This window comes from Phascolarctos cinereus, unplaced genomic scaffold, assembly GCF_003287225.1.
Source record: "Phascolarctos cinereus isolate Bilbo 61053 unplaced genomic scaffold, phaCin_HiC Scaffold_7;HRSCAF=346, whole genome shotgun sequence".
In the NCBI taxonomy this organism is placed as follows: Eukaryota; Metazoa; Chordata; class Mammalia; order Diprotodontia; family Phascolarctidae; genus Phascolarctos; species Phascolarctos cinereus.
The window spans coordinates 108,921,047-108,934,986 of record NW_027556180.1 but is presented as its reverse complement, the minus strand read 5'-3'; the positions used below and the strand labels follow the sequence as shown (position 1 = coordinate 108,934,986).

General features: G+C 35.2%; 1 protein-coding gene across 4 annotated transcripts in view; it reads left to right on the top strand.

The window, feature by feature from the left end:
- PCDH9 (protocadherin 9) overlaps positions 1-13,574 on the top strand; it is a 1,054,702-nt gene extending 1,041,128 nt beyond the window's left edge. For all 4 annotated transcript variants that reach the window (XM_020992434.2, XM_020992430.2, XM_020992433.2 and 1 more), the window contains one exon: positions 11,366-13,574. In XM_020992434.2, coding sequence (XP_020848093.1) covers positions 11,366-11,739 — 374 coding nt within the window. In that variant the 3' untranslated portion in view covers positions 11,740-13,574. The remainder of the gene's footprint in view (positions 1-11,365) is intronic.
- The last annotated feature ends 366 nt before the right edge of the window (positions 13,575-13,940 follow it).

Sequence of the window (13,940 nt, the reverse complement as noted above, 5' to 3'; positions counted from 1 at the left end):
GTTTGAGGGCACTAAACACTAATGTTGTGGAAGAATAGAATAAGTGAGTTTGATTCCTATTTCCTAACATCAGAAAGAGGGGAGTCTGACCTCAGATGCTTACTAGCTTTTTGACCTTGGGCAAGTCACTTAACTTCTGTTTGCTTCATTTTCCTTTTTTGTAGAATAATAATAAAAATAGCACCTACCTCCAAGGGCAGCATGAGGATCCAGTGAGATAATATTTGTAAAGCATTTAGCACAGTGCCTGGGCCTCAGTTTTCTCAACTGTAACTAAATAGGGTTAGACTAGATAATCTCTGTGTAACCTTCCATTTCTAAATCATATGATGTGATAAGCTGATGACCTGCAGGAGTGGAATCAAAAGGGACAGTCTCCAATGAGGAGAGAGGTGAAACTGGACAAAGGAGTGGAAGTGAGAAGAGGGTAAGGGTGAATAAACAAATAGCATCTCTATAACAGTTTTAACCAGTGACTGACCCCAGACACAGAGCCCTGTGTCTGGCTTCTTGCTATATAAAAATACATTCAACTTGTATTGGTTTTCCTAAAGAGTCTTTTATTCTGAGCACAATCCTGATTCTCTCAATATTTTCCTATAACATCAACTTTAAATTGAGGAACTTTAGTGGTAATGTTAATAAAACTATCACGATTAATTTCACCAGAATATTATTTTCATTCCAATGTATCATGTTTACCCCTGGAGGTTATTTTTTTACCTTCTCCAAGGTAGAATAAAATCATCCCTTATTTTATGTATCTGGAAAAACAGTGAATTATACTGAATTTCTTCTGTTATAAAGGTATTGATACAATTAAATATCCTTTCTGAAGGTTACCCTATCAAAGCAAGAGTTAATTGTTGGAAGGCAGTAACTTCCTTCTTTCATTGGAAAGGAATATTACATGACTGACAATGGGATGGCAGGAAATATAGCACGAAAACACAGCCAGTTTACAGAGATGTTGTAATAATTCATATCTTGTACTTACTATCCTGAGGTAGAAAAACTCATTGAGAAAATAACTATGTTAATGAAGCAAATAATTTCTTTCTGTTCTCAAGGTGCTCTCACAGACATATATATATATAAATTATACATAGAAAACACTCAACAGGTAATCTCAGTTTACCTGTCAGTACACTTCCATCATTTCTCTTAGGAGACCATTTCATAATCACACTTTACTTCTCACTGTTTTTAAGAAAGTTTTCATTTCTAGTCACCCAATGTTTTGTTGAATTTCTATTTTGTCCCCTAGCTTTGTTACGCTATGATGTTTACCAATTGCTCTCTGTTTTATACTACTTTATCCTATTTCAAGTTATAAACAATACCCACCTACTCAGATACATAAACGATGTCTGCTTTTAATACATCCTAATTTCCAGGTCTTAAATGCTTATTTTTCTCCATATTCACTCCATTTGCCCCTAAAGCTTCTTGGACCAGAAAATGCAAAATTCAAAATAGCACTTGTCTGCAGTCTTATATAATTTGTATACACTTAGGGCTTTATCACAAAATTGTTCCTGCCACGTACCTTGGAATCTAGAGACCTTTGGTCTTCTACTTTTGTAATGTCTTATTATTTGAGCAACTAAAAATTCAGAAGAAGATCCCATAGGTATTACAAGAGATCTTATAGCATGAGTATTTAGAGCCATATCTTAAACCCCTCTTCTTACCAATAGGTTTAAGCAATTTATCTTTAGCTCTGAAGTTCTATGATTCTCTGAGCCTGGAATGTCATTAGACCTTGTTAGTCTAGACCTGTTTCTTAATTTATATATATTGAAGAGATTGAATTAGATAATCTCTAAAGTCATTCATGAACCTAAGAATCTTTGGATGATCAAAGCATAATTGAACACTTAAAATATCTGTAGAGTCTTCTTTTACTTTGCTACATATATTTTTAATAGGTATATAGTAGAAATGTTGGTAAACAGTTACAGAGTATGAATGTAAAGAAGTCAATAAATTGGCAAGGCTTTATAGCAGCAAAAATGAAGGAAATGGTTATCAGTCTTTATCCCAATTCAGGAATAGGTGGCTACCTATTGTTACATGTATGATTTCTGAATCAAGAGAAGGACCCTTGCTGCAAATCAGTCACCTCCTCTTGTTCTGTGAATTCCACATTTAGTGAATAAGACCACTTTCCTTCCAAAGAGCTAGGCAAGAAAAGCAGATGAGAACATTGGAGATTTTGGAGAAAGGAATGGAAGAAAAGTATATAGAAACAGTGGGAAGAGGGCAGATGTTAAAAATAAACTTTACTTATATTGGAATTTTGGCTTCAGCTCACATCACAGAAAAATCAATGGAGATCCTCAAGGGATAAATTTATTACAGATTTCCCCAAGTATTATTTTTCAATTCATGTTGAGAAACTTCGCTCAAAACTATAACTAAGATGGGGAAATTGAGACTTTGCCCTAGGGTGCCAAATTTAGAAAGTTATGCAAACATTTACAATCCTGATGAAAGAAATAACAGAGCTTAGTACCTAGTTAGAAAGAAGAAAATAGAAAGATAAAAGCCTGTTTCTTCTTCTCTTAATACTTTAATTTGAAGATAGGTTGTGTGGCATTTTTCCTAAGCATGGTTTGTGCTGCCCCAGGCTTACATAATGCTAGTTATGCCTCTGTCATTGATAAAAGCTTTGAACACTTATCCAAGCAAATGAGTTGGGCATCTCTGATAGAGGAGCCACTAGACCTGTATGGGACTTATATCTGTTCTTTGCAACTAATTTTACAGCAAGAAAAACTAAATTCATTGAGCATTTCTAAGAAATTATTGCAAATTCCAAGAATTATAGTGTAATTATGGGAGCTAAACATAGAAGTGTTAGTACAAGAAAATAGTTTCCTTAAAAAAATGTTTACAAGGTAAATTGCAGGAGAATAAAGTCTGAAATAATGAGAATAAGGTCTTTTCTAACAAGGAATTTGCTCAGAATTTTAAAGTTAAATTAAATTTTTTGGGGGGGCATCTTTCTCATTAGATTGTTATTCCTTAAATGAATTCCTTAAATTAATAGGGATAATGTTCTCAACAATATCTTCAGGAGATGAAACAAGACAGGTGAGATTCGTTCTAGACGAAAAAAGGTTTCAGATTCTATAGGATGCGCATTCTTTTCATTGTGAATTGTAAAGTCTGTCCAAATAACAGAATCCTCTCAGGCAGAGAATCTGCTTGGGATGACCATGTGTTATTGTATTTGGACTATCTCCATCTGCAAATGTTGACACTTCATCTGTGACCAGAGAATAAAATCTGCATGAGGAATGTGTAAAATATTTAATCCTTGTTTATTCATTAACCAAAGGTTTTTGTCAAATCCTGCTGTGTCTTTGTTTCTCACAGTAATTGTGGATGCATTCCCAATGTACTGCTTAAATCTGAGTTTTAAGGTACAACTTTGATTAAAGAATTAAGCTTAACTTAGAATCAGAAATGTAAATAGTTATTATAAATATAAATTGACTTACAAAAAGCTATGTGGGAACAAATTGGCAGGGTGATCTATCGGGAACTGCCAAGTTCCTGTAAGTAGGAGATTAGAAATGATGTTTTCTTTATCTTGTCTATACCTCAGTTTATATGTGAGTAAAATGGAAAGGCAGTGTGGTTTAGTGTAGTGGTGTCCCAACTCAAATGGAAAAGGAGGACACTAATTTGTGCATACGGATCCTTGCGGACCACATTGATTTAGTTTTAAAATATTATATCTATGTTTTGTTGTATTTTATTTATTTTGTTAAATATTTCCCACTTATGTTATGATTTGGACTATACTTGGGAATGTTGTGAGCTTCATGTTTGACATATCTGGTGTCTGGATAGAAAACTGGACTTGTAGTCATTAAGACTTAGGTATAAATAGTGCATCTGACATCTGTGTCATTTTGGGCAATTCACTCAACCTTACAATGCCCCAGGCAATTCTAAAGACTATAAATTACGGAGTAGGTGCATATCTGCATTGGTAAAAGAATTTCTTCCCTGACAATTCATAAAACAACAAAAATCACAGCTTTTGTTTCCTTTCTCCCTTTTACTATTCTCTAGTCCCCCCCTCCCCCCAATCCCAACATACTTAGAACAGTGGATTCTCAAGCAGAGAGGAACCTTCAAGGTCATCTAATCCAATTTCCTCATTTTATGCACAAGGAAACCAAAGCTCTAAGAGGTTCACTGAGTTACCCAAGGTCATTTGAGTAGTAAACAGGGGAGCTAAGATTTATACTCAGGTACTCTGGACTCCGAAGTAGTCCAGTACATCATGCATCATGATTGTTTCCACAGAAGAATGCTTTACAGAAATACCATAACAGGGCTTAGGAGGTACAATTAAGTGGAGCAGCAACAGGAATGTAGCAGCAGAGAATAGTCGTAGTAACTGACATTGACATGGTGACATCAGTGTGTATTCCTCACGGTGACTTGAGTAGTATAAGTGTGAGTGTGTGTGCATAAATATGTATTTTTTAAACCATCAGAGAATAGAAAGTACAAGAATGGGGCAAATGCATATCCCTGAAGACCTCTGTTAAGATTCTCATGCAGGGGCAGCTAGGTGGCCTTATGGATAGAGCGCTGGCCCTGGATTCAGGAGGATCTGAGTTCAAACCCAGCCTCAGACGCATAACACTTACTAGCTGTCTGACCCTGGGCAAGTCACTTAATCCCACTGACTAGCCAAAAAAAAAAAAAAACTGGGGGCAGCCAGGTGGCTCAGTGGATAAAGTGCCGGTTCTGGAGTCAGAAGGACCTGAGTTCAAATCCAGCCTCAGACCAAACACTTGACACTTACTAGCTGTGTGACCCTGGGCAAGTCACTTAACCCCAATTGCCTTAAAAAAAAGATTCTCATGTAAACTGCAGTATTTGGAGTGAATTTGTGGTAGGGAATTTTAGTAATGTTTAGACTGTCAGGTGTTTCAAAGCAGGGGGCATTTCTGATGCTCTTTGTGGTTGAGGCTGTTCAATAAATGTTTGTGAAGATGGTGATGAGCAGTAGCTCAAAAGCAGGGAAGGACCAAGTGGGAATTAAGGCTACCTGTCAAATGAATATTATTCTAGTGCTGCTTTCTGATTCCCCTTGGAATCAGAATTAGCTAAAGCTAATCTCATCAACATGTTAAGAAACTTGAATACTCACATAGCTACCTTGGTATACTAAGAGACTAGAAGTAAAATGTGCTAAGTATGGTGTCCTTTACTGAAGAACTGCTTTCCTACCTTATGGGTTCTTAAAATCTATGGCAATGAAATGTAAGCTCTAATGGTTCCTACCAGGCTGCTCAAGCTTATAGTACAGATCCAGGGAGCAGAGCTAGACTCAGAGAGGGCATAAGTTTGGTCAATAGGCAGGCAATGTTGTTGACCATAGCAATTTATGATGCCTTAAACAAATATTTGGAACTGGGTATACACAAGGTACACATTTACCATGGGCACAATATGTAGGAAGGACACTTTAAAAATATTACTATTTATAAATGCATATATTTTAAAGCCAGTAAGTTTTCTCTTTGTGGTACCTCGATACGTATTTTGTAAAAAGTCCAGTTTCCTGTATTATAGTGAAGACTCAGATTCTGGTGATCTGTAATGCAAAGGGGCTATAATTTTCAGCCCTTTCTTGGGCCCATAAATGCACTACTCTGGCTTTGCCCAAAAGGATTGTCATAGGAAGGTTACCTATGAGAGAATATGGGCATGACAATTAAACAGTATTGCCAACAGTCTAATAACAGTGAACAGAATAATAAATCATAAGGAAAAGTCTATATAAAATGGAAGACGATTGAGAAAAAAAAATAAAAAAATCTGTCACTCCCAAGCCTAAATTTAACTGGGATTTTCTTTGTGCCCATTTGAACAAAGACAAAAGTGTCAAATCATCCTTCTCTTTTAGGATACTCAGCAATACACAGTTCTATGCATGAGACTTTCTCACCTTAGTGTGCAGTCTTTGGGGAAAACAGTAAAATTAGAACGTATGAACAAATGAGGTTCCATCATAGTGGTGATACTTGTTCTCACCAAAAAAGGTCATTTTACAGCTGGACTTAAGATTATGTGTTATATAGAGAAAAGAAAAAAGTTGAACAGAGGCTGAAAAAAGGAAAAAAGAAAAGCTAGTGAGATTGGAGATGTGTTTTATTTTTATTTAAAAAAATTAGATAAAATGTTTATATCTGACTTGATAATTCATAGTCTGTTCAGCACCACCAGCAAACTGTTCTTTGAACTAAGGAATATCAGCTTATACAAGGGCACAGAAAGGCATTTAAATGAAAATTAACTAGAACATGTAAGGCAACATGATAAAAAACGACTCTAGTTCCCTTTTTGGAGCTAGAGAATTTTGAAGAAGCAGGTTGAAAAGCAGCTGGTCAACATGCCAGAAGCTACTTGCTAATTACAGCAGTGAGTTAATCAATGAAACAACAGTTTAGCTTCTGGGTGTAATAAAATAAGATAAAAGACCACTCAAATTTCCTACCATTTAGGTATAGTCAGGATTCTATTGGCATAGATAATTTCCCTATTAAACCTGTTTCCTTTCAAGGCATCAGTTCATACAGCTGCCTGACAGCTGTTCACACCCAAAACAACAAGGACTGACTCTCTCTCTCTCTCTCTCTCTCTCACACACACACACACACACACACACACACACACACACACACACACACACACACACACACACACACACACACACAATTTTTTTCTCTCTCTCTGGGAATGGGGTGGTGCCCAAGTAGAGAATGTGGGGAGGTAGGGACAGTAAGAGCTGATGTAAATATTTACCAAGGCCATTCAAAGGAGTGTTTTGTTATGTACTTTTGTGTTTGCTTTCAAAACATTTAAATTCAGTGACAGATGGCTTGTACAGTTTTATCAGCACTTGTGTCTTTATATATTCAAGCAGCCAAGGCTGATAACTGAACTCCTGAATTACAGATTGCACTGGAAACAAATACTGGAAGGGGAAAAAAAATCAGCAAAGGAATTCAGTGTGAAAAAAACTGAATACAGGGATTTTAATTTTCTTTAAGAGAAAGGATGGAAATGACTAATTATGATATTAACAGGTATTCAGGAAACAATTACATAAAGCTTTGCTAAAAGCTAAGGGGATGAGTTAAAATTATAAACTATCATTAAAAAAAAATCTTAGTAGGGGCCATGAACCTAAGTAATAACCATAAAACAAACATTATACTTTCTCAGGTCCAATTTACTTGTTAAATATTTATTTCATTTTTATTTTATTTTATTGACATTTGGTGACAATTACATTTTTGGATATGGTTAAAAATATCTTTTGTAGACTGAATGCTTTAAAGAGTATGAAATAGTTATAGTCTCATTATTCTTTGTCATAGAAATGAAAGATATCAGGTATATATAGATATATTACTCTAGACTTAGTCTTGTTTCTTTCATATCATATTAAAGCTTATAAAGTTTTTTCTCACCAAAAAAATGACATGGAACCTGCAGAAGGAAACTTCCAAAATCTCTTAACATTATTCATTAGTAGTGTATTTAAAACCAATTTTTCTTTCTATAAGCCTCAAACCAACTGGATATGACAGATAGGTATGGAATTGAATGGCTCATCTGTAAAGGTTACCTACTTTTTCTTCTGTTTCATGTCCCAGGGGTAAAATAATCAAAACATCATCTAAAAAGTGCCACCTCACAGAGGACTGCCCCACTGCTAAGGTTTTTATCTAAAAGACTTACCTAAGAATCAGTAAAACTTTGATAAAAATCCATCTGCAGACTGAATTAACACCTTGAAAATTTCATTTAAGGGATTTAATCATGTGAAATGAATCATGGAGGAGTTGACATTATTTAAAGGACCTCATCTATTTTTCTCCCCCAAGAAAATAATTGTGTATACACACACATATGTAAATATATATACACATACATACACCCATATTCTAGTAGAACATGCACTTTCTGTCTTTAGTTAACTAGATAAACCTTCATTCATTGATATAAACTATATCACTTTACAACTGAAATCATTTTTGTTAATTAGGTGCTAACTTGCAAATGAGAAGTGAAAAGAGAATGAAGTATACTTCTCCAAAACTGTCTTATCTGTGAATGTACACATACTCTCTTTCCTGTGTGGCACACATACATTTAAAATTCCCAAAAGACTTTTCTTTCTTGATTTATTCAGCATTGTTTGTTGAATCAGGCTACCTCATAGTATCAAATTTTCTCTTACTCTTTTCCTATGAATAGGAAAAAAACCTAATTTTTATTTCAATTGTTGATTTCTCTGGGGAAAAAATCAGTTTTTATTTTTGGAAATATCAGAATAGATGAACTACTGACATTAATGAGCACAAAGGCTGTTTTATATCTTGGATTGATGGCAAACTAATTTCTCTCCATTGATGTCTAAACATTTAATCAACAAGTATTAATTAAGCACCTATGTCCTAGGCACTGGGGATACAAATACAAACAAATGGACCCAAAAAAAATCTCCTTTTAAGTAGCTTAAATTCACTTTGGGGAGACAGCATAAACATATAAGAGTGCAGCAAGGTGATGCATAAATGATGTAGCATAGGCATTATTTTCCCTCTTTTACTAAAATGAAGCTCAGCAGATAACTTTTTTAACTTGCTTATGGTTACACAGCTTGCTAAAAGTCAGGGCGTGGACTTAACCAGGACTCTTATGCACAAGTACAACCCAAGGATCAAGGTGAGATAAATTAAATGATCTCCTATAATTTCCAGGTTTTCCTTATCATGTATCTATTAGGTGCTTACTGATGTGCTCAGGGACATTCTAGTCATTGTGTAAGAATAAAAATGGAAATACAGGATGTAATGCCTTCCTTTACGGGCCTAGTTGGAGAAAGAAGACTAATACACAGGAAGCAATCACAAACCAGGTAATGATATAAGTACTCAATCATGTTCTATGATCTACACATACTGAAGAAGTTCAGAGGACGTGGGATCATCCATGGTTAAATTACTGAAAGGAAGGTTTCAGAAAAGGAGGACTTGGACTGCTTCTTCAAGTTTGGGTTAGATTTGGATCAGCAGGGAAAGGAGAAAGAGTCTCTCATTGAAGAAACTAACATGAAATAAGGCTTGGAGTTTGCATTGAACTTGGCACATTTTGAGGACAGTGAGGAGACATGAGATAAGCAGATTAGAAAATCATAAGATATAAGGTTGCTATAGCTACTCAATGTAGACAGCTGATAGAGGACCATGAATGGGCCCATTACAAATGATGAAGTGCTATGAAAGAAGCTTTTGAAAGTTTTTTAAGCAGAGGATGGCAAGCTAATGAAGGCAGGACTTTGAACAACTAGACTCAAGAACTATATACAAACATGAACTTTTGGTTTATTTTTGTTTGTATGGACTTTGCCTTTGTTCATTTCTTTTTTTCTTTTCTTTTTAAAGGCAGGTTAGCACACTGAAAGAAAGCCAAACAAATATAAGATTAGTCTGGCAGTGGGTGGCAGAATGGATTAGAGTGAGAGAACGGATTGGAATAAGGAAAACTGGCTAGGCAGCGTTCATGGAAAATCAGGCTGCTGATTGGTGAAGGCCTCGGCCAGAGTGGTGGCCATGGGAATGAAAGGGACAGAGCTGTGAAAGACATTGTGTGAATGGTTACTTTATAATTTGGGGTGGAAAATAATCTATATATATATTTAAATGAGCTTAAATAGCTTTCCCTAATATTTGTAGTTCCTATTCTATGCTCAAATAATACTGTTGTTACAAGCCACCCTCCCCTCCTCCTAAATTTGCCTGCATCTGATCTGTGAAAGGGATTCCCTAATTCAGATAGGAATGTTCAAAAATGAAAGCTATAATTAACCTGTAGAACTAACCACCTCAGAATATTATGAAGCCTAATGGCTATCTTTTTTTTTTAATCCCACAACCACCATCCATAATTATTGGGTACTTACAGATATGATAGTGCTAGCTAAAAATAACTTTGGAATTTAGTATATTCTAATTACTAAATTACATTTATTGCTGACATGATCCAAACTAGCAGAAATGTTTACTTTTTTTCCTACTGATTAATGTCTGCGTTTTAAAGTACTACATGCCTGTAGCATTCATGCCTATCCACTTAACCTCATTTGAAAAATCAATCGTAATTTCCAAGCTATCACTTATCACTTGACTGCTTAATCAAGGAAAAACTAAATAACTATGACTGTTATTTAAACTGGATTTGATTTTTTTTCTTTTAAAAATGTTTTACATTCTTACCTTAGCATTGAAATCCTTGTTCAAATTTGTTTCACATAGCCTCATGATGATAAAGAGGTGGTTCATTAATATTGTCGTGAATACCGTACCATATATGATTAAATCAGCATTTTGGCTTCAGTTTTATACCTTTGGAAATCTTAAAAATATGTTAGGATAGGGGAGGAGGCAAATGTTGGCAGCATAGATGATTTCTATGCTGAATTTGATTTCAGAGTGCTTGCAGCTGGCCGGCTTGTGCTCTTACTAGTGTGTTGCAGTTAAAAAACAGTCCCCTAATACGTGTTGGATTTTGAAAATCTCTAAACACATTTTCTCTGTAGCTACATGAAAGAAGCAATACATTAATGCTGATGTGGCAAAGAGCCAAGTTTTCTATTTTATATGTGTAGTCATTGGTGCAGCCTCTTTTTAATTGTCCTGGGTATCAAGTAATTGTTTTGCATGTTATTTCTTGGAGTTGTAGATTTTATCCTCCATAGTATTTAAATCTTAAATATAATATTGTACTGTTTCCCATGGTTTCATATAGCTACTTTCTTCTACCTATGGAATCTGAGAAACCATTACTGCTGTTCTATATATTATGGGAGAGTTTATATAGAAACAGGTGTATAAATACATGTGTCTGTGTGTGTATTTTTGACTTAAAATATAGTTTTAAACAAAAAGATATAAATTTAACTCTGTACTTGAGAAACTGATTTTTCAAGTCATTTTACTATACTTTAACTCACTCTTATTTTGTAAAAATGGGACAAGAGGCAAAATTGGGATTGGAAGGGACGTCAGTGGGCATTTATTCTATCACATGCCTAAAAAAGAATCTGTTCTGGGTCATCCTCATTCAAGTGGTCCTCCAGTTTTTGCTTGAAGCTTTCTAATGAAGGAGGATGGATTGAACAAAAGCCATTTTCTTGAATTAATTAGATTAATGCTCTTCTCTTAAGCAAACAAAATTGGCAGTATATGAAAGTAATAGTTTCATAAAAAATCCTAACCTGTTTTTTTTTCTTTATTCTTTTTTGTCTTGTCTTGTACAGATGGGCCTTTGGGTCCCCGAGGATTAGCTGAAGCTACAGAGATGTGCACCCAAGAATGTTTGGTGTTGGGTCACTCCGATAACTGCTGGATGCCTCCTGGCCTGGGTCCCTATCAACAGCCCAAATCTCCTCTCTCCACCTTTGCTCCTCAAAAGGAATGGGTGAAGAAGGACAAACTGGTGAATGGGCACACATTGACCAGGACCTGGAAAGAAGATAGCAACAGGAACCAGTTCAATGACCGGAAGCAGTATGGTCCCAACGAAGGCCATTTCAACAGTGGCAGCCACATGAGTGACATACCATTGGCTAATTTGAAGTCTTATAAACAAGCATCGGGAGCTGTTGAGAGTCCCAAGGAGCACCAACTATAAGAAATGGCTGCTTGGGACTGAATGACGTTAGCCTATGTAGACTTGCTAATACTGTGTGTGTGTCAAGAGCTTTACGTATTGGGTAGATCTCTAGAACTATGCTTCTTATAACAGGGATATGCACATCTTTGCATTAGCACTATGAAAAGTATGATGTCATGCAACTCAAGGGAGAAAATACTTCTACTCCTGTGGTTTTGTTTACCAGAATTGAGTAAACTCCACAGATATCTCTCTATAGTGCAAATATCCCTTTGCGAGTTTTGTTTTTTGACTCTGGACTGCTGCTATGAACAACAGAAGATACACTTGGAAAGTGAGAAAGGTCAAAGGATTGCAATGATTGACAGGCACATCCAGTTAGAAAATTGTGCTCTTGTCATTGATTTGTGCTGGGACCACCATACTTGATGTCATACTTCAAACAACTTAAATGATAAACTTAAACCTATTGTGCTATTAACAATGTTAGTGGACACTTGTCAGTCAATCAGTGTTCAAGTATTTGTAAATAGAAGCAAGTTATTACTAATGATTTTTGTGTACCTATAACGTTCACCTAAAATATACCGTAGCATAATTCTGTCTCTTATGGTTGTTTCCTCTTTTTTTTTTTGGTATTACTTTTTTTTTCACTTTTTTGTTTTAATATTTCTTTTAGTGATGGTGTGTCTGTGTTAATAGTCTGTCTGACATGCACTGTTCCGAGGAAATCAAAATACTTGTGTTTTTCTTATAAAAAGGTTCTGAAATCTTGCTTCTTGCATGACAGCCCATGAGACTCATGAGCTGGCAAAGAAACTCATCAGCAACGTTTGAACAACAAAAAAGACTTATACAAGGGCTGGAAAAGTCTGAACCTATACTTTTTTAAAAAACTTTTTTCTTTTTCAAAGCAGCAAAATTGAAAATAGTCTCTAATAAGTAGCATCTGAAAGTGAGAAATGGAAAAGTAATATTCTTCAGGAAGTGATCCAATTCAAAGTGATCAGAAAGGTCATTGTCACCTAGGCAATCAGAATGAATCACAATTGGAGCACATGGAAGAAATAAAATCATAATTTAAAAATAGTAGTTATATTTGAACAAATGTGTGTCTATAACTAAGACAATTTGTATTGCTGAAAAGGCAGCTTTTGTGTTTATGCTCATCTGCGTTAATGTTGTAGTAACACGTGTTTTAGACCATAGCCACAAAATATTTAATGTGTCGTGCCTTCATGATGTAACAGAGCATTCTCCTGGTAGGCTAGTTGGGGGAAAATAAAGGGTTAAATCTCTAATTATTGCTGTTTAACTGTTTGTTATCATAGTTGGTCAATGCCTGGCAGGTACCAGCATCATGTCACTTCAGTGAAACCCAAAGAGTGACTCCTAATGTTAATAAGATCTCAGTTGCACGTACAAACAAATTCAAATTTGAACATTCTTAGGAGGTTTTTGTTAAGGCATGACAGATGATTTAAACAAATAAATAGCATGCAAAAAAAAGAAGTCCTTACTGAGAAAAGTGAAAGTTAACACCACAATTAAACATGAATTTTAAAGGTAATAAATAATAATAATAGTAATAAATAAAGTTTGCTAATCTGATAGTTAATTTGTTCTTACCAAAAAGTTATTTTGTATATAGCAATTCACTTTTTTTTCACATTATAATGGTATAAAATGGGTTGGGGGTGCATTGCTTATTGCAGTACTTATGTCAGTTTGTGAAGGGTGTTTGATGACTTTGACGGAATAAATATCTAAACAGTTATCCTTGTTACTGCTTTGCCAGTTCAACGTTATTTACAGTTATTCAGCTCTTGCAATAAATGTTCTGAATTCCCGATTGTGTTGTGTTATTTCTTTGTGAAAATGAATTCTCTTCTCTCTTTCATGTGAATTTATGTTTATAAAGTTACATTTTTAAACTGCAACTCACATGATTTGCAGTCAGAGGGAGGGAATAAAAAACTAATAATGTCACAATTTTGCCTGAGGGATTTTTTTTTCATTGTTTACAAGGATCTTTTACTAAGGAAGTCAGAGAACACTAACCTTAGGTTCTGCTAGTTACTAATTTGGTGTAAGAATTATGTATCAACTTTTGAAAGTTTCACATGTGAAATTAATGTAATCCAGACTAAATAAGTAGGTGGTAGTGACCACATCAAAAGACCTGGGGATCAAGGCCAAATCAAGAAAGCTCTGTGGAC